Genomic DNA, 22,413 nt, shown 5'->3' with positions numbered 1-22,413 from the left:
CAGACGCTCACTATTTATGCCAAATTTTCTTTAGTTAAGAGGCAGAGTCCTGGGTTTTAGAGAAGGAACTTCTAGGATTGTTGGGTATTTACTGTTCATTATCAGCTGCATTTGGTGTGTTGACCTTCACATACGTGCTTGTGCCTACCTGGGAGTGAAGGAGAACATCCTGGGTTTGCAACAGATTTTGTAAAAGAAACAAAAATCACATCTCTAGCTAGGGTTAGACTTTTTTTTTTGGGGGGGGGAGGAGGGAGCTGGAGAGAGATAACCAGGTTTAAGTGACTAGCTCAGAGTCACACAAATAGTACATATCTGAAGTTGTATTTAAACTCAGGTCCTCTTGACTCTGGGGCTAGTATTCTATCCATTGTGCCATCTAGCTGCTCCTAGGGTTAGACATCGTGAGATGGAAGAAAAGAAAAACTGACTTGTTATCCAAAGATTAAAAAATGCTTAGCAATGGGGAAAACTCAGTAGTTTCCAAGGTTTTTCCCTGGACAAGTACTCCAATTGCAGACAATTTCTAAGAATTTCTCTTTATAATCAAATCAGATATAAACTGACACAATTGTGAAACTCCCATGTTTGTCCAATTCTGTTTTCCTAATTCAATAATAACATTTCATCCCCCCAAATTGTGTCTTTAAACACATTTTTTTTTTTACTTTATTTTGATTAATTCTTGATTCAATTTTGACTTGTTCTTGCTTTCCTTGGGACAAAGGAAAGTGATTAAAGCATATGTATGGTCACAGCCCCTTTCTTAAGTATCATTGGTGACTATATTCTATGTATTAAGACACTGGCTCTTAAAGGAACCTGTCACTTATCATGTGACAGAAATGTCACGCCTCAGAAATAGCCTCATTGAAGTTATTTCTCAAAGATCACATTAAGTTTTTGATCATCTAGTCCGAGAATTGGAAGTAAACTAAAGGGGAAAAATGTAGATATAATCAGAAAGTTATACACTTGCCATCCACATACCAACCCTTTAAAATAAAATACAACACAAAAGAGAAACATTATGAGTTATAGACATAATTTTCCAAGATGTGAAACCCATAGTAACTGCTCTCTCACATATATTCATAAAATACAAATTTCTTTACATTGACTTAGTACATATTTTATGTATATTGACTTACCTGTGAACATACTGTTTTTCCACCACTAGAATATAAAATCTCTGAAGGCAAGGATTGTTTTTTACAGTTGTGTTTTTTGCCTTTGCATTCTTAGCACTTAATAAGGGTACATATTAAGCATTTAATAAATGAAGACAAATTAAAATTTGGCCTCAGACACTTACTAGCTTGTGACCATGGGTAGCTTCTGCTTGCTTCAGTTTCCTCAATGGCAAAATGGGGATTAAAATAGCATCTCTTTCATAGAGTTGTTGGGGGTATCAAATGAGATAATATTTATAAAATGCTTAACATTGTCACTGACCTGTCATAAGTGCTATGGAAATGTTAGCTATTGCTATCATCATCATCATCATTATGATTTGAATTGATTTTCTGTGATTAGGACTAAACTATTGACTTTAGAGCCTAGGAGCCTTTGGAAATTATCTGGTCCAACTATTTCACTGACTTTTGGAAGATGTTTGAGCCAGAGAGATTAAAGGGTCTTGTCTAAGATTTAGTTAGTAACTGGGTAAGACAGAAAGGACTTGAATCCAGGTTTTCTGGGTCTTTTTACTATAATTCCAAGGGTTTATATGTTATACTTCTCTCCCAGAGAAGCAGCTTTGAAACGTCTACCTTAAAAAAATTTTAAGGGGGAAAAACCACAATCATATTTTAGATCACAAGGCATGGGTTTTTGAAATATTCTTTTCCCTTCTTTTCATTTTTTCTTTTCTCTTTTCTTTTCTCTTCCTCTCCCTCCTTTTCTCCTTCTTTCTTCCCTCCTTCCCTCCCTCCTTCCCTTCTCTTCCTCTCTTCCTCCCTCCCTTCCTTCCTTCCTTCCTCTCTCTCTCTCTCTTTCTCTCCTCCCATCTTTCTTTCTTTCTTTCTTCTTTTCTTTTCTTTCTCTCTCTCTCTCTCTCTCTCTCTCTCTCTCTCTCTCTTTCTTTCTTTCTTTCTTTCTTTCTTTCTTTCTTTCTTTCTTTCTTTCTTTCTTTCTTCCTTCCTTCCTTCCTTCCTTCTTTCCTTCCTTCCTTCCTTCCTTCCTTCCTTCCTTCCCTCCTTCCTTCCTTCCTTTTTTTTCTTCCTTTCATCAGGTTTAAATGACTTGCTTAGTCTCATACAGGTATGAAATATTTGAGATCAGGTTTGAACTGAGGTCCTCCTAATTCCAAGGTCTGGGCCACTTGGTTGTGCTAATTCTGAAATATGCTTATAAGATAGGAAAGCCAAAAAAGTTTTCTTACTTTAGTTCTAAATTCAGTGGAAGCTCCAAATTCAAAGAGAAATCTCACCACATCATTGTGGCCTTGTTGTGCAGCAAAGAAGAGAGCAGTTGTACCTGACTGGGAGGAAGAGAGAAAAGCTGGTTTAAAAGTAGGCATTTTGTTCCATTTTGGGTAATTAAAAAAAGAGCTTGGAATGATAAATTTCTGAATCAAGGTTGAGATCATATTTGGAGGTAGAGATGTTCTTTGGATCACTAGATAGGCTAAGTAGGGAAGGCATTCTATCCTTCTTTTGGAGTTTGGGAATTAAAGTTCTGTTCCATTAATGATATAATTAATAGTGAAGAATTCAGGTAGTCAGTGATAAAAATGAGAAAAAGGCTATATTTGTAAGAATCAGGATTCATCTTATTTTACACAGGTAAAATCCCAGAGAAACCCATTTTTGAATTCCATACTGCCCACAGCATGCTCAAATATACTACCATTTCATCTCTTATAATCCACCTTTGTCAGACTTTTAAAAAAAAGGTTTTTTTTATTTTTATTAAAATTTTTTTTTTTGGTATGAAGAGTAACAGCAAAATCTTTGCATATAAATACAAATGCCATCCAACTCATAAACATGCATCTAATAAATATTTTTTATTATATAAATATGCTTAATTTTTTTAATTTTAATTTTTTTATTATAGCTTTTTATTTCTAAAACACATGCATGGGTAATTTTTCAACACTGACCTTTGTAAAACCTGTTTTCCCCTCCTTCCCCTCACCCCCTTCCCTACATGTCAGATAGTCCAATGCAAATATGCTTAAATTTTGCTACTTGAGCTTTGGGAAAGCAAACAACACTCTCAGAGACCAAGAAGAAAAAACTTCTTTATGCTCTTCTATATCTCTTTAAAAGTATAAGGAAATAATCCAAATGGACAGTGTCTCACCATGCTTTAGACATTAATTATCAATGTAGAAGAAGAAATCTGGCTTTTATGGGGGAAAGATATAATGAAAAGATAGGGAACACAGCAATAGAACTTTTCTGGACAAAATGTTTCCTATGTAAAAGCTACGTCACATTCCTAGATCATACCATTTGGTCCCTGGGACAGGAATGACTCTATACAAATCAGATTAAGTCAGAAGGGACCATTTCTTCATTTTACAAATGAAGAAATTGACAGGAGGGGAGTAAGTTGAATTTCTTGTCTAAGGTCCTAAGATGTAGAAAGCTTCAGAGGTAGATTTATAAACCTAGGTTCTCTGATTTCAGGACCAGGCATCCTGCTATCCCACATTGCCCTTTTCTCCTTTCTACCTATTTAAAATGAAGGAGACATCTTCCTTTCTACCTGTAGAAAGACATTGGGTCCATCTTATTATTGTTTCCTGAGATCTTGTAATATCTCCAACAATAGAGAGAAATGAATCCCATAAACTTAGGATATGAATCAGTGGTTGGAATGGCATGATTCTTACTGTCTTAATGGATATGCAATGGAGGAAGATGGGCGTATCTTATTTTGGACATGTTTGAGAATCACTTGTGCTTAATACAGTTCCTTTCTCATGGCTAACACTTAATCAACATTTGTTATTGAATTGGAAAGGATTAAGTTGTATACATTAAGATTATATTAATCTATATTTTATTAATTATATTATATTATATATATATTATAATTTTATTAATTAATCTATATTTTAAGAATCATGTTCTTGATATATTAATAACCATAATCACAATTACTTCATGTCTGAACAAATGTTCAATTCTGAAATATGCTTATAAGGTAATATATAGGGGAAAAAAAAAGGCAGCCCCCACTTTAGAGACTATGGGACAAGACACTACTAATTGCACTCATTGCTCTTACTGAAATAAAGGGCTTCATGCCATTACTTTTATTTAGCTCCTCTATCTGTACTCTAGCCATCAGCCAAGATTTTTGCAAATTCTCAATAAACAATGACTCCCTTAGGGCCATTAGCTTTTAGTTTGGTATCCATACCAGGTTGTCTGTCTAGACAGCCCACCAGATAAAGAGATGACAGCAACTTGTGTAGCAAAACAAATATATGATCCAGTGTTACAAAATATTAAGGTTGGTACAAGACAAAAATTTGACTATAATAAGATAGCAAATCACTTCAGTGACAATACTCACCAAACATTAAATTAGGTCAGGGAAAGAACCTCCCTTGGCTCTGGCAGCCCACTAGATTCAGACTATACCATGCATTAATTTGGATTCCTGAAGAATTCAGTGTTGGCATTAAACCACATTGAGCCCCTGAATAGGTATATTTTGGACAGCTCCATAAGGGTCAACGGGGGTACACACTCAAAGCACAAAGTGTTTTTGTTTTTGTTTTTAACCACTCTAAGGATTTTAATTGAACAATAAGAACTAAACCAACAACTAAGCAGTAAACCACAGGGAAACATGATGGCTGGAAATCAAACACAGTTTTCTCTTTCCCCACCCTCCTTCTTAAGTTCTTTTGAATTATTGTTAAACAATTCCAAGGCTTGTTGGAAATACCTCTCAGGATACACTTTGTGAGTAAGTAGGTCTGGCTCATGTTCTTTTTTATTGTTCAAAGTCTGTTTCTTAAAAAACTAAAATGAGTAAGGACTATAAATCCAGGAGACAAAATATATTAGGGTAAATTTTTGTCATTTTGAATGTGAGTATCATTTAGGAAAATAATTTTGGGAAATGAAACCTTTCCTCTTCCCATTTCAAACAATAAGCCAGCATTGTTGTCATGTCTCAATGATTATGGTAGAATTAGTGGTAATAATAGAATAATTTGGACTTTCTATAATAATATAATAATTATATATCATGTATAATAATATAAATATGATCTCTTACTACAGTCTTTCTATATTGTCTCCAGTTGTGAACACTAAAATAGTCCTAGTCTCATTTCTGAGAGGACCATTTCTTTTAGGTCTATCATGAATTAGACCAATTGAATGTGATGGCTGTCTATATTTCTAATTCTTTGAGGGTCATATTGATAATGTTCTGAATCATTGCTACATAGAAAAGATAAAGGGATAACCTGGAGAAGACCTGAAGATTTTTCAAACACTGGATTATACTTTCAAGACTCTTGAAGCAATTGATCATTGTGCCAATATAAGTTATAACTTGCTCCACTGTGGAGAAAGGGGTGTCAATTCTGGAATGAGGAATGAATATTAGGATAAAGAGTATTCTCTTGTGCTTTACTAGCATGAGAGATGTAAGTCTGGGTCATGGAGAACCAATCTGAAGTTTGTCCCAGAGATCTTGATTTTTTGTTTTTTTGGGTTTTTTTGAGTCAATTGGAGTTAAGTGACTTGCCCAGGGTCACACAGCTAGGAAGTGTTAAATAGAGTCTGAGGCCAGATTTAAACTCAGATCCTGCTGACTTCAGGACTGGTGCTCTATTCACTGTACTACCCAGCTGCCCTGAGGTCTTATTTTTGAAAAGTTTCTAGGACTACCATGAGCCTTTGTAAGGTGACCTGGTTTAATCCTGAACCCTCTAAAGAAGTGGGAACTTGAATCCCCAAGATAACTATGAAATGTTTTGCCTTTCTGATCCTTCCAGATTCTTGAAAAATTGAATCAACTGACAAAGATTTCTTCACTTAAGATCTACTCCCTGGAGTTGTCATAGAACAAAGGTGGAAAAGGCATACAAGGTCATTTTTCTATTCAACATTCATTTGTTGTTGCTCATTTATTTTAGTCACATTCAACTTTTTGTGACCTCATTTGGGATTTTCTTGGCAAAGATACTGAAATATCTTTCCTTCTCCAGCTCATTTTATACTCGAAGGAATTGAGATAAACAGGATTAAAGTGACCTTCTACATTTGAATTTGAGAAAATGAGTCTTCCTGACTCCAGGCCTGGCACTCTATCCACTGCACCATCTAGCTGCTCGTGGGCTATTTATTATATAACTTGTATGGAACAATCTTCGAGGTTCATTTGGGCTAATAGATTAAGATGTTTCTGATGAACTGATTATGAAGCCCCATTGGGAGGTTAACTATTAATTTGTTTCTTTAAAATTAAAGTTTTTTAAAAAACTCTAAAAAACTAAAGAAATTTTTTTTTTCTTCACATCCTACATATTTTTATCATATTACCTTTCAAGGAAAGTATGCCTATGTCAGGAATGTGGCTGCTGTCTTAATTGCCTCAAGTGCTGAGATATAGAAGGCCAGGATATCAGCTAATGAAGTAGTCTAGAAAGTTTTTTTGTTGATAAATCGATGTGTTATGATTGACTCCCTAGACTTTATGCTCAGCACAACAAATTCCTTAATTCTGGACTTAATGCCCCTTAGGAAAAGCTATTTCTATGGGTCTTGTTCTATTTGCTTGGTATCTCCAGTTCTAAACATCCTGCTTAGTTCTGCCTCTATTTTCTTCTCTTTTATTGATCTTACCCACCTCTCTCTGAAGGTTGATATCTGCTCCTTGGAGAACCAGTTCTCTCACACAGTCTATGTGGCCAGCATAGGAAGCAACCATGAGGAGAGTGGTACCATGCTGGAAGGAGGAGAAACAAATTAGCGTATTAGACCATCTGTCTTATCAATGACTGAAATCTCATGGAAAAAAAGGCTACCAAGATGTTAGTGTCCCTGCTAAGCAGCCATGGTGGTTAAACTGCAATGGCAGACATTTATAAAGACAGAGGACATAAAGTTTTAATGTCAAGTTTTTAATGTACAGTGGAAGGGGAAGTGAAAGGGGAAAGAATGCAAATATGAAGTGAAATGCTTACTCTCATATCAAAATTGGAATTTGGAATTTAAAAGCTCACTTTTCCATGGCCAGAAATCCAATCTAAGCAGATATAGTTATTCACAGGGAGCAGCTGTGATGTGGTGACCTCATTTGATTTGAGAATCTTGCTCCAAAACACTATTATTAACCCAAAGAAGTTATCAAATAAGGCTCATTAGATTTTCAGGATCAGAAATCTTTAGTATCTTAATCATCCAGGTTGGATGAGAGGCAGGATGGTAGAGAGGAATATTGTCTGAGAGGCTTTAGACTAAATTTAAATCTTGGTTCTCCTGTCAACTAGTTGGGTGAATCTGAGGAAGTCATTGGCCATTCCAAGACTCATTTTCCTCATTTTTAAAATTAAGAGGCTGAGTTAAATGCTCTAAAAAGTGCGTTTTTATTTCATCTGTTTCATGACTTGAGAATATGAAATTATGACCATAAAACACTTCTAGAAAACAAAACAAAACAAAACAAAACACTCCAGCTTGAGTCAGATAAAAAATTGGGGGGGGGGGAACTAGCCATTTTACTGGGATTGTTATTGTAAACAAAGGCAGACGAGCTTTTATAAACTTTGACTTGAAGCATGCACAATTCAAATTAATACCAGCTGATACATAGAATTCCAATGAAAAAAGCCTTTTATAGTGTCATTTTTCTTCTGATGTTTTCTTTAGGCATTGGAGCAGTGCTTCCTAATCCGTCATGCTCAGCTATTCGTGAAGTCTGTCAGATTTCTAGGAGTGGAAGTAAAGGGTCCTTTCTATTCTAGTTGTGGTAGAGGGTAGGCAGTAGGCCAGAACTGATTTTTAAAGAATCCTTGTATTATTTAAATCCAGAACCAGTTTGGAGGGACAGTAGGGGAAGTGTTGGTTTTCTATAATTATTCTTTTATTTCTCTGCTTTTGTCTGCAGAGTGCCAGTGATAACTTTTTTGCTGTCCATGGCAATTAGAAAGTGTTTATCAAGGCTTTCCAGTCAGAGTTGCAGCAGTATTTCTTGCCTCAAGCCATCCTATTCCTCAAGTGTCATTGAGGAACCTGGGCTAGGATCTTAGCCTGATTTTCTCACTATTCAGCTCAGTTCTCTTTCTCATTATCCTGGGTGAAGATGAGAAGAGTAAGAATCAGTCAGAGATAGTTTCTTTTTAAAGTGAAGGGGAGCTAATAATTTTTTAGAATTTAGCCAATACAGCTCTGTACCTTGTACAGAGCTTGTATTAGGGGTGACAGTTTTTTTTTTTTTAAATCAAAGACCATTATTGTGATTGGAGTAGCATAGGGGGAGAAATCTACCTCAGATTTCAGATAAATAGAAAGTAAAATAATTTAGGATTTTTTTTTAGCAAAAATAAAATGTTATAATTATTTTCCGATTTGGAACAGGGAATACTTTTTTTTTTTTTTAACATTGATCAGTAGAGAATGAAATATTTACATATATAAGATATTACCTATCAATATATGTGTATATCAACATATGTATATATTAATATATGTGTACTTGTTGAGAAGAGCAATATATTAACCCATTGTTATCAATTTATTCATGAGCAGTTTAATATTTTTACATTATTCAACAATGAACCATTTACATCTATAAGATATTTATCAAATATACATATATGCTATATATATAAAACACCCATTAAAAGGTACTTGTTGGGAAGGGCAATATATTAAATGAATATTAATTTACATATGAGCAGTTTATCAGATTAATCAATTGTCACCTAATATAGCATCCTAAAGAAAGAGAACACAAAAAAAACAAGTTGTGATTTATGTATATAACTATTAACACACACATATATATATATATACATGAATACAATATGTACATGAGTTCATATAGATGTATATTGTATGCACATATATTATGTACATGTGTTTATATAGATATGTATTCTATATACACATGCTCTTTAGTTCCATATTGTGCTCAATTAAGGGTAAAAGATTGAGAAGGGTGTATAAAAAGCAAGAAATAAAAGAAGAGGCAGAAGAAATTAATTAAGGAGTAGCTGTCAGTTTATGAGCTATGACTGAAGATCCTGTTAATAGTCAAAATCTATTAAATTGCCATAATTTTCTTCTCTAATAGATTTAGGCTCATATAACAAAGTCTAGAAGTTATATCTGTGACCAGCATTTATTATATTGTTCTGTAACTCAATCCCTTTTTTTCCTTTTCCCATTAGTTCTAGTTTTTAAAAAAATCTAGTTGGCTCTTAGTTTGCATACTATACAATTTAATATGCTTATATAAACTCAGCGGAAAATATTCTTTTGGATATAATCACAGAAGCTCAAGAGTTGACCAGGACATTTCAAGATATTGTCCTATATCTCCTTTCTTTCTCAACCAAACTGACTTCAAATAAAAGGGTCAACACTCTAGCTGTCTGCACTACTTTTCTTCTCATTCACTTCTTAAACTTTGGCAGTCTTATTTCTGACCTTAAGTGGACTTGCTCTCTCCAAAATCCCCAACAATTTTTTATTTGCCAAATTAAATGACCTTTTCTCAATTCTGATTTCTTTTGACTCCTCTAAAACATTTGACATGTTGTTCATCCTCTCTTCCTCAATACGATCTTTTCTCAATTTCTGTCTCTGTCTCCCTCTTTGTGTCTCTGTCCTGTCTGTCTTTTTCTATATATGTGTGTCTCTTGTCTAATCTTGTCAGTTCTATTTCAATAACGTTGCTTGCATCTATACCCTTCTTTGTACTTATGCAGATACTGTCCTAGTATAGAATCTAATCATTTTTTGCATGGATTATCCCAGCAATTTCTTAATTGATCTCTTTGCTTCAGGTTTCTCTACTCCCATACATCCTACTGATGACTGATTTTCCTAAAGTGCAGCTCTAGCCATGTCATCCATCTACCTAATACGCTCCAGTAGCTTCCTGTTATCTCTAGGAGCAACTATAAACTTGCCTGGCATTTAAAGCTTTTCACAGTCTGGTCCCAACCTATTACACATTATTTTCTTTCATGCACGCTAGAGTCAAGCCAAACTGGCCTTCTTATTGTCTATCATACATCACCCTCCACCTCCCTTGTTTTCTGACTCTTCTTAACCCTATTTAGGGTTTTCTTGACAAGGATAATGCAGTTATTTTCCATTTTCTTCATCAGCTCATTTTCTAGACAAGAAACTGGGGCAAACAGGATTAAATGACTTGCTAGCCTCACAATCTAGTATCTAAATCCAGATTTGAACTTAGTTCTTTCTGACTCTATGTCTGGTGTCTCTTTTGCCTCATTTCCCTCTCCTGTATCAGTCACTTAGTTGTCCTAACCTATGCCCTTGAATAGTTGTTCCCACAAGTGGAATGAACTCCCTTTTCACCTTCTTCTCTTATTATACTTCATTTCCTTCAAGGCTCAGCTGAAGTGCCCCCTTCTATGGAAACCCTTTCCTTATACTCCCAGCTGATAATGTCCTTCCCTCAAAATTATCTTGTATTTAGTTTGCACATACCTATGTATGTACATATGGCCTCCTCTGGTTGGATTATAAGCCCTTTGAAAGTAGGATTTTTTTTTTTGATACTTCAGATATTTTGTATTCCTAGTGCTAAATATAGTACCTGACACACAGCAGGTACCTAATAAATGCTTGTTACTTCATCTAGTCTATTCTGTACATGTACAAGAATCCTCTACAGAATCCCACAAGAAGTCACCTAGCTTTTGTCTGAAGACCTCCAGGAAGGAGGAAATTGTCCTGGGGCAGTACATGTCACTTTTAGATAGCTCTAATTATTAGATTTTTTCTCCCTTACAACAGGCTAAAATTTCTTTCCACTGATTCTTGTTCTTCCCTCTGGGGACAAATATAACAAGTCTAGTCTTTTCTACAAGACAACCTTCCAAATACTTCCTCAAGACTTCTCCAGGCTAAGCATCCTCAATTTAGTCAACTCATCTTCGATATAGCATGAATTTGAAGTCTTTTCAATCTTGGTTACCCTTCTTTGGACACATTCTAATTTATCGATGTCCTTCCTAAAATGTGGCACCTAGAACTGAACACAGTTATCCAGGAATTGTCTGATCAAGGAGCACCTTTGTCTTGGACCCTCTAACTTATTGCCATCTGGCTTTCTTATCAGACTTGTCACAGTCAGATAATACACAAATATATCCAAAACCCTTTTCAAATAAACTATCATCTAGCCACATTTCCCTTATCTTAAACTTGTGAAGTAGATTCTTTTGACTAACTGATTAACTATTGAAAAATCTTTAGTTGCTTTTATTAAACATCCAGAGACTAAACTTTCAGTACATAAATAAAGGAAAATATTGTATTTCCAGATAAATTCCATCTCATATATTATGATGATGAAATTAAGCAAGTGACCAGATATAATAGAAATAATTGGGGAAGGGTTGAACAAGTTGTAGTGCACAAATATAATGAAATACTATTGTTCAATAAGAAATGATGGAGATGGATTTCAGAAAAACCTGGAAAGACTTACATGAACTGATGTTGAGTAGAGTGAGCAGAACCAAAAGTACATTCTGTTTTGGGGAGGGAAGGGAAGGAGGAAGACAAATTTGGAACTTAAAATCTTACAAAAATGAATTTTGAAAACTAACTTTACATGTAATCGGGAAAAAAATTAAAATAGTATTAATTAAAAAAGGATGTGCCTAACAATCTACATAAACCAATAATTAATGTTTTACATATATACATACACATATCTTAGATATATATATGTGCATATATATACTTGTCATATATATCTATACATTAGCAACTTAAGTTAATAAGATTTTGCATATAGAATAACCTCACAAATATACTGTATAATACTGTCTGTTAGAAAAGATTTAGTATAGATAGATAGTTATTGAATGGGCTTATGAAGACTTTGCTTTCCAGCTACTTCTAACTGATTTTAGAAACTTCAAGTTGTTACTAGGGGTCAAATAAATTCCAGCCCAAGAGACTCAAAGAGGAACATATCCTTATCACCCCAAAAGAAGCCATTTCTTAGGACTGTCTGTGTTTGGGTATAAGGAGAGAAGAAGTTGAATTAGTTAGATTTGAATCACAGCGAGAGAATGTTATAACAGGAGAGGACCTCAGAAAACATCTAGCAATCTCTCTTATTTTATGTATGACAATATTGAAGTTCACAAAGGTTAAATGACTTGTTTAAAATAATACCACTATTATCCAAGAAATTTTCCAAACTTCAGATATGAGACAGATAATCTCATTCAAGCAAAATAAGTGGTGAAGAATGAAGGTCCTTATTTTGGGCTGTTGATTCTGAGGATGAAATTTAAGTCCCACAACAATGATAGAGAAGGAAAGAAATAGCCTTTAATAACCTTACAAACTCTTTAATGTTTTAATCTTAGTTGATGTCCATCATCTAAGAAGAAGCAACGGATTGTAGAGTAGAATGAGTTTGGGTTGTCAGAAGCATGTTAGACTTTCAGGGTCCTTTATTTCATTTGATTTAATATTTTGTTGAGTTATTTTCAGTTATGTCTGACTCTCTGTGATCCATTTGGGATTTTCTTGAAAAAGATATTGGAATGGTTTATTTTTTTCAGTTCAGTTTACAGATGAAAAAACTAAGATAAGCATGACTAAATGAGTTCCCAGAGTCACACAGCTAATAAGTATCTGAGGTCAGATTTGAACTCAGGAAGATTTTTCCTGACTTTAAGCCCAGCACTTAATGTCACCTAACTGTTCTTTGCTTTAATACAAAAACTGAATATTATGATATCTCTCTCTCTTTCCACCCTCCCCTTATTGTTTTATGGAATCATGGGATTTTTAAACTAGAGGGGACCTTTAGAGATCATGTACTCCAATCCTCTTAGAGTTGACTTAAAAGTATTATATTCATTAAAGGTTATTTGTCGGGAAACAATATATTAATCCACTGGCATTGATTTACATATCAGCACAGTTTATCAGATTAACCAACTGTCACCTAACATAAAGAGCATCCTAAGGAAAGGGGACACAAATCATTATGAAATCAATTTTTTAAACTGTGGATCATGACCCTATATGGGATCTTATAACTGAATGTGGAGGTCACAAATCAGTAAATGTTTGATTTGTGTGCCTATTTTATATATCTATATGCCCAGGATCACATAAAAGTTTCTCATGTGAAAAGGAATCACAAACAGAAAAAGTTTAAAAAGCCCTGAAGGTGACTGGAAAGATCCTAATCATAATCTAATGACTGAGAGGGCAAGAGGGTGGGTGGGTATGGGAAGCACACTAAGCACGAAGAAGCAAAGGAGAAGGGGTTGCAAAGAAGGATGGGGAGATATGAAAAGGATAATTGGCAAAGAATGACCTTTAGGTCAGTCTCACCTGCTCTTCTAATTTGTATAAACCTAGAGCTTTTGCCTGGTAACTATAAATAAAATTGAGAGAACAGAACAAAGATGGGGGGAAAAGTATCTAGAATGACTAAAATGGAGGGAAAATTTAAACTGCTCTTAAGCTAGCAATAGATTTACCTGTTTGCTAAGTGCAAATAAATTATGTAGAAACATTTTTCTTTTTAGGAAAAGAATAATATTGCTTAGAAATTAGTAAATTAATAATATCTTAATAATACTTTCTGTTCATCTCTGGTCTCTATTACTGGAAATGCATGAAAATCCTGTTGAGTACAGATGGAGAGCAGCATCCCGCCAGAGTGAGGCAGCAAGCTATCTAAGTCGAATTTGTCATTTGGGAGTAATATCTATTTTTATTTCCTCTCTGAAACAGTCAATTAGTGGATCTATGTTTGTGGAAGGAAAAAAAAAGTTAAGGAAATGGGTGGAGAATTTAATTGTTCAGTTTTCACATATCATGCAATTGATATATTTTCATATCAATCTTTTTCTGTCCTGAATTCTTTCATGGTTGCAATTAGCTCAAAATTTTTTTTGCATTCCATTTGTCTTATGATCTTAGAATTTGTTTTTGCTTATTTTCTCCTCCTCCTCTTTCCATTTTATACCCCTTCTTTGTTTTGCTCTAGCTACTCCCTCCCTCCACACTTTTTTTCTAGATCTAAAATATCTTAAAATTCTTCCATGCTTGACCCTTGAAATATATGGGGGGGGGGGAAGCAAAAACAACAAAAAAGAAATGTAAGGAAGCATTGGGAACTGAAAGGAATCCATGAAATGCTCTCCTGCCATCATGGGAAAAGTTAGGTGCTCTCGCCATGCATATACCGAGTTCATACACTGTCTCTGCAGTCCACATCCACCCGACCACTGTTTAACAAGAGTTTCAGAAGAGCCAGGTTTCCTTTTCTTGCTGCCCAGAATGCAGCATTTGCAAGTGGCGTTTCCTTCTGTTGGAACAAAATAACAGCATTTTACAACAGGATTAATGAAATCCTCATTAGTAATATTACTATCTCTACTCAAAGAATAAATAATATTATCTATTAATGTCAGCTCAAAAGTAAGCATTTTTAGGACCTGCCACAACAACAGGAAATTGCTACAAATGATAATTACAACATACAATACTTAGTTAATGAAATATGGATTGTTGTAATGAATTAATCTCAGATAGGCTGATATGCCAAAGACTTGTGGCAACTACCCTACTCTTATACCTTTTCATTTGAGTTCTATTTGATTTTTTTGACTTTGTTACATTTACTTTTTATTTTTTTTTGTGTAGTTGTTCTTTCCATTTACATTATTCTAATTACTTTGTATATTATTTTTGTGGTTCTGCTTGCCTCACTGCATCAGCTCACATATAATTTCTTTAGTCACAGTAATATTCCATTAAATTTTAACGTGCCATAATTTGCTTAGCTATTCCCCAACTGCTGGGCATCTACATTGTTTCGAATTTGTACCTGTCACAAAAATTGTTTCTGTAAATTTTGAAGTATAGGGATTTTCTTCTTATTGATGACTTTTTTAAGGGTACAAGTCCAGTGGTGGAGTCTTTGGTTCAAGTAATATGGATATTATAGTCACTTTACTTGCCTATTTCCAGATTTCTTTCCAAAATATACCAATGTATTGGTATATCTATCATTCCACAATCCCTTGGACATTGACTTATCATTTTTTAGGTCATTTCTTATCCCTTCTGTCCTCATAACTCCTCCCCCCCACTACCATCCCAATTTGCACAGTGTAAGGTTAAAAACGCCACGTTGTTTGCATTTCTCTTATTCCTTGTGATTTGGAGCATTCTTTCATGTGGGTGTGAATATTTTACAATCCTTTTAAAAACTGCTTGTTCATATCCTTTGACCACTTATCTATTGGGAAATAGCTATCAGTCTTACATATATTTATTAATTATTTATATATCTTGTGTTCCAAACTCTTATCAGAGAAATTTCCTATGAAATTTTTTTTTCACATTCCACCACTTCCCTTCTTGTTCCAAGTACATTAATTTTGTCTGTGCAGAAGCTTTTTACTTTCAAATAATCAATGTTAACTATTTTAGCTTTTGTAATTACCTCTATTTCTTATTTGGTTAAGAATAAATGTCCTACCCATAGCTGGGAAGGGTATATAATCTGTTCTTCTAATTTTTTATTAATATTAAAGTCTTTAATATTAATGTCACATATCTATTTAGAATGTATTGTAGAATATAGCGTAAGGTGTTGATCTAAGCCTAATTTCTACCAGACAGCTTTCCCATTTTCCTAGCAGTGTTTTTTTTTTTAAACCAAATAAGTTTTTTCCTTGACAATTTATGTTTTACATTTTATCACCCATTTTGTTATTGAGTTCCATTCTTTCTGATTCTCCTCATCTAGTGTGTTTGATTGTTCTGTTTCTCTAATCTTTAGCCAATATCAGATGGTTTTGATGACTGCTACTTTATATATGATTTAAAGTCTAGAAGCATATACATCTGGATCAGAAAGATACTCCAGGGACAGATGGATATGGAAAGAGAGCAACCCAAGGAAGGAGAGTAGTAATCAGTCTGAGAATAGTAGTCAGCCACATTCTGGGAGACCAAATCCCAAGTTCAAGGGGAAATGGGGAGGAATGATTGGAAAATTCCATGTCTGTGATTTGAAAAAGAGGACAATTTTATTGTAGTGAAACAGATTCATCTAAAATGAATATCTGCTTTCTTCCATATGACTGCACTTGGGGATCAAGCTTGTGGAGGTACTCAGTGTCAATAACATTTCTTTCCAGAAGTCCAAGAGAAGCCCTCAGAACTTGTAAAAAATCCAATTTCTTATTATACAGGAATTTGTGCTTCTGTGTGTGTTTGGACAATGTCTAGTAATAAGCAGATTACAAAAATGCTTTGAATAGTTTCATGGCTGATTTAAGAAGGAAACAAACTCTCTCATATTTGAGATTAATAGTTTGCCTTCCCTGAAGTTGTCAGCAACATTTTCAGAAGTCAAACTGATAATTAATTTATGAAATTATGAGATGGGGGAGAGGCAACCCAGTTCTTTGGGTACTTGCCAAGACTGAGATGGTATTGGGAAATAGAATTGCAATCACACTTTAATAACCACAGAACGTGTGGGGGCAAACAGTACAGAAAGCAAAAGGGGTACAGAAGCAGATGGCGTGAGGACAGGGAATGGGATGATGAAGGTAACTATGATTTATAATTGAGAGCACTCAGCAGCATGGAAACAAATGTAGATGGTTCAGGAGGCAGGAGTCGTCTCATTTTTATAGAGGATTCTTTTTTGGAAAATAGACTAACTCTCATCAGTGCCACCTTGGGGTTAGTTCATTAATATATTCAAATCATTCAAAGCTGTCAGTAAAAACTTTAAAAATAATTACATCTATACATATCATCTCAATATTATCAACATCATTTGGTGATCTATTGTTCTTTATTGTGGAGATCTGGAATTTGTCTGGGATTTATATATCATAGGCCTAAAATTTCTAATGGCTTCCTTTGATTCAATATACATTTCCAGGATCTGACTTTTGCTTACTTAACATATGGTAAAAATTTATAGTTATGTTTCTTTGCTCTTTGGGACAGTTTGTGTGTGACCCCTAAAGCCTCCTTTGCAATCTTAACTCCTGCTATTGATCCCTTATATTGACTAATTATAAACATAGTCTATTGATTAGGAGTGACAGAGAAGTAGTGGTCAGGGAGACCAGAATAAGATACAATTTTAATCCAGGAGTCTTCAAGCAAAACTGAGCTTGTGGCATTCATATTGCCGATCTCTCATGCCCAATGTGGTTTGCTGTTTTTGTATCAGATAAGTTTATTTTGTTTTAGAATTGGCAATGGCAAGGCAGGTTTTCACTGTTGTAAATCCCTACCCAGTGACCTTTTAATAAAGAGATCCCATCTTGCCAAGATACAGTCATCTGGGTGGGTGAAAGAGAACTTTGAGGTTCCCCTTTATATGGACTAATTGTCCTGAAGCTGTTGGCAAAGGGTGAAAACATGATTTGTTCTGGACCATTTGCTTAGAATGTGTAATCAAGTCATTTAAATCCATAATACTTTTGAAAACCTCTTTGCAAGGAGTAAACCTGCTATTTTTGTAGCAAACCCTTGAAATGGGAGACCACTCTTTACTTATGATGTCCCAGGAACATTTTCTCATGGCTTGGCAAGACTTCTTGGCCCTTAGAGGATGCTACAAAAATTGAGGAACTGATTTTTATGAAATGCCTTACATCTTTCTCCAATAAACTATCTCCCCATTTCCTTCTTTATGGAGGAGGGAGCAAGACTTGCCTTCTTGGCTTCCAGGAGGTCATTCCCCTTTCTGAAATTGCTTGTTCACAACTTCCCTGTTGCCTTCAAGCTTCTCAAAGAACAACAATATAGAAGATGATTTCCTACACACAATAAGGTGATCAAGCTGTTATCCCTACATGCTGAATGTATTCTTTTCTTATCTTTTGTCCCAACACTCTCCTCTGTTCCTTCTCATTGTCCTATGATGGGAGGGTCTTGGACCAAGGATCCTCATCCAAGGCAGGCCATAATGGAAAAACACTAATATCCATTTTAATAATAAAGGACAGGGACTAAATTAAGTCACTCATCTCTTTGTGGCCAGCACAAATAATAGGACCAGATCTTTGCTTTATTTTTGTTTTATATAGTACAATTTTAGTGGATGTTGGGTGGGCCCCTGGCATGTCAAATGACTTTCAGGCACTATTTCTGATTTTTCACAATGGACCTAACCTTTCTGCACAGATTTGAAACTATGCTATGATAACTATAGGAAAATCTTGACTAACATTAACTGGTTTTGCAAAAGCACATTGTTAGGGAGAAATTGCAGGTACAGGTTTCTATTGACATATGTAATCCTTTGCTCAATTTCTAATAAATTGGAGGAGTCTTACTTAGCATTCTTAAATGCATAATTAGACAAAATGATATTGTAGCAGGATTTCATGATATGGGCTAGAGTTTGAAGAGTCAGTTCAGTGCAGCGAATAAAACATTTTATATCTAATAAATCAATCAACACTTAAGCACTTACCATATTCCAGGCACTGTGATAAGTTCTGCAGTTACAATAAATAAAAAGAAAAGACAGTCCCTGTCCTCTAGGAGCTTACAATCTAAAAGGAAAGACAACACACAGAAGGAGGCAGGACATGAGTGGAGGATAATAGGAGGTATCTGATAAAGGGGATATTTCTTTCTTTGGAGTTGAAACCAAACAGAGCAGCAGATACAAAAGGGATATGAGGTCATGCTTGTAAAAAGCCCTTTGTGCAATCCTTGGCACACAGGAGCTAAATAAATACTTATCCCATCTTCCCTCCTTTGGAGTCAGGAACTTTTCATTTCCAGTCCTGGTCCAGTCCAAACAGAATTCCTCTGACAATTACTTTTGCTAAATCATTTTTCAGTTGTGTCCTACTCTTCATGATCCCATTTATGGTTTTCTTGACAAACATACTGGAACAATTTGTTATTTCCTTCTCCAGTTCATTTTATAGATAAGGAAACTGAGGCAAGCAGAGTTATGTGACTTGGCCAGGGTCACGTAGTCAGTAAGTGTCTGAGGCCAGATATGAATTATGAAGATGAGTCTTCCTGATTCCAACTCAGAGTTTTATCCATTGTACCAACTAGCTGTCCTAATGTATTACTGAAGTTTCTACAAAATGGCATTGATATGTGTAACTCAATGTAAAGGAAATATACCTGTTCTTAAAAACAAACAAATAAACCATCCAGGATATGTCATATTTACTTATCCTTCTCCCTCTCATTGCCATAATTTTTACTTACCTATTCTTTATTAACAACTTATTCAAAGACTGAGTAGAAAAAGGAAGGGGAGAAGAAATACAAATAATTCAATTTTATAATTTTTAAAGAATTATCAATTCTAGGGAGAAGAGGATGGGGCTTCACCTGTGCAACTGTGGATGCACCTCCATTGAGGCTGTGTATCAGGTGTCAAGATTTGGCATTCAATGGGACTTCCATTATACATTTACTAATATATATAAGCAACACTGGCTTCAGTCCAATAGCAAATTCCCTTGAAATGCGGTACCCCTTTAAATAAGTGTGATATGAGGGTTTAAAAATCATCTGCAGAAACTTTTCCAGGAAGTATCATTTGATTCTTCCAATTTATCATTCCACTTTATGTTTGGCACTTCAGAGTATTTCATAAACATTAAGTTGACTCAGCACTACATGTGGTACGTACATGTCATTTTTTCTTCTTAATCAAAAGAAAACTAAGGTAGAAAAATTAATTTGTTTTCCTTAATGGAGTCATTCTCACAGGTAGAATCATAATTCCTGGGCCTTCAAAGTCAAGATCACCACTTGAAATGTGTTAAGCACTGATGGCTTTGAAAATAATATCATATGACTAATTAAAATAAATCCAAATCTTATCCTGAATTGCATTTGGATGGAGAATCTAAAATTTTAGTCAATGCTTAATATAGTGATAATGTATTAAGTCCAATCTAGTTGACCTTCAAATATTGGCATTTTAAAAATGAAAAATCTTTTTGAAGGCAAAAATAGAGCAACACTGGGAAAAATAAGTGAGATTATAGTCTGTACTCTGGTTTTGGACAAGTCAGATTGGGGAAAAAATACTGTCTATATTCTGACCAATAACATTGACAGATCCTGTGCTTTCTCATGGAAGATACTCTCGGAGTGAAAATTCGATCCAATGAGTATTTTATTAAACACTTTTATGGCAAGAGAATATATTGGAAGTTGTTCAATCATTTCAGTCATATCCAACTCTTTGTGATCAAATTTGAGGTTTTCTTGGCAAAGATACTGGAGTAGTTTGCCATTTCTTTTTCCAGATCATTTTACAAATGAGGACATTGAGGCAGAGTTAAGTGACTTGTTCAGAGTCACACAGCTATTAAGTATTTTAAAACAGCTTTTTGTAAAAATATTTTTCGCTTTTTTAATCGAACTAAATAGAAAATAAGAAAAAATAGAATAGAAAAAGAAAAACAGAAAACAAAACAAAACATTGTCATATGCCCAGAAGAAAATCAGGAAGGATTGAAAAATATATAGCAATAAATTTCCATCTCAAGAAAGCATATATAATAATAGAAAAGATTATATTTATGACTGTCCATCTTTCCTTTGTTTCCTTGTAGATTATTCTTTTGTTCTCTGTTGAGCACTTTTAATTTTATTCTTTTTTTCCCCATTTCATCTTTCCCACCTCCTCTAAGCAGGCTACAGTTAAGCACTGATATATTTTTATATACATATAAATACCTACATATATATGTGTGTGTGTATATATATATATATATATATATATATATATATATACGTATGTACACACATATCCATTCACATCCACCCACAAAGACACATAAATATAAATGCACACATATACATACGTCAATATGGCTCCATATCCACCTATACTTAGAAACACACACACATATATCTATATGCATTTACTCATATGTAAACATGCATCTAAAACAACCTAAAACAGCTTTTTTTCTAAAAGCCTCCTAATGACTCAAATATCTAGCACAAATCCAAAACATTAAAGCTAAAAAAAATTCCACAAAAAATAACAAACTTTTACTCCATGGGTAAAGGTATATCTTACATATGCTTACTTTATACAAAGTACATTAAAAAAAAAAAAAAACTCTCCCCAGATTAATAGGCTTACTTATATGTACTTGTAAACATTTTTATATCTGTGAAATGCTCATAGAAATTTTGATTAGCTGAATCTTTCAAAACCAGATGGAGATGGGAAAACAACAATGTCCACTTTTTAAAGATAAAGGCAGTTAATTGGAGAACCTGATCAGCTTGATGAGTTTACAAGAAAGTGAACCTTTGTTTGGGACTTTAATTTCTTCTCCCTCTGGAGGGTGTGGACATTCCCAGTGGCACCTTATTAAAAGGACTGAGCATATCTCCTTGGCTTGGGTGTTTATCAGTAGATTTAGACCCTACTGAAGATAACTGATAAAATCTCAGCATTTGAGGAATTATTGGTTATATTAGGATGCTATGGATTAGAAGCCACTTCTTGATATTGGGCTTATATTGAGAAATTTCTCCTCCTAGAGTTGAGACACAACACAACTTAAGAACCAGAGGCCTAAGATGTAGGTCTTGGGATGAGGATAGGGATGGGAGAAAGATCTGTGCATTCACATAGTTTACTTAAAGGGAATTATTAAAGGGAACTACTAATGGCAACCTTGGGTAGAGGCTCATGGCAAATTCAAGTTTCCTCTCCCTTGTTCAATGTCTTTTTCTAAAATGGGACTATTTAAGTAATTTATTTTCTCCTCTGTTAATTTGGGCAATCTATATTTTTGTAAATATTCATTCATTTCGAATGTAAACTGCTTACATTTTTGTTCTTCTTCCCGGGTTATTTATACCTTCTAAATCCAATTCTCCCTGAGCAATAAGAGAACTGTTTGGTTCTACACACATATATTGTATCTAAGATCTACTGTAACCTATTTAACATGTATAGGACTGCTTGCCATCTGGGGGAGGGGGTAGGGGGAGGGAGGGGAAAAATTGGAACAGAAGTAGTGCAAGGGATAATGTTGTAAAAAATTACCCTGGCTTGGGTTCTGTCAATAAAAAGTTATTAAAAATAAATAAATAAATAAAATCCCCCCCCCAATATTCATTCATTTCACTTAGATTATTAGATTTATTGGAATACAGTTGAGCAAACTGTGTTTTTGCTCTAATTTTTGCTCTAATTTCC

General features: G+C 34.6%; 1 protein-coding gene across 4 annotated transcripts in view; it reads right to left on the bottom strand.

Moving 5' to 3' along the window:
* The window catches only part of ANKRD29 (ankyrin repeat domain 29), a 54,646-nt gene that overhangs the window by 21,006 nt on the left and 11,227 nt on the right, over nt 1–22,413 (bottom strand). Inside the window, exons 1-4 of one of the 4 annotated variants that reach the window (XM_031946527.1) lie at nt 18,679–18,705; nt 14,408–14,529; nt 6,829–6,927; nt 2,384–2,482 (exon numbers count right to left, since the gene is read on the bottom strand). In XM_031946527.1, the coding sequence (XP_031802387.1) occupies nt 2,384–2,482; nt 6,829–6,927; nt 14,408–14,416 (207 nt within the window). In that variant the 5' untranslated portion in view covers nt 14,417–14,529; nt 18,679–18,705. Of the gene's footprint in view, nt 1–2,383; nt 2,483–6,828; nt 6,928–14,407; nt 14,530–18,678; nt 18,706–22,413 lie in introns of those variants that run through there. The other 3 variants (XM_031946525.1, XM_031946526.1, XM_023496195.2) reach the window with 3 other exon arrangements.

The sequence above is a fragment of the Sarcophilus harrisii genome, chromosome 1, assembly GCF_902635505.1.
Source record: "Sarcophilus harrisii chromosome 1, mSarHar1.11, whole genome shotgun sequence".
Classification (NCBI taxonomy): Eukaryota; Metazoa; Chordata; class Mammalia; order Dasyuromorphia; family Dasyuridae; genus Sarcophilus; species Sarcophilus harrisii.
The sequence above is the reverse complement of the archived record's forward strand: the minus strand, read 5'-3'. Positions and strand labels throughout refer to the sequence as shown.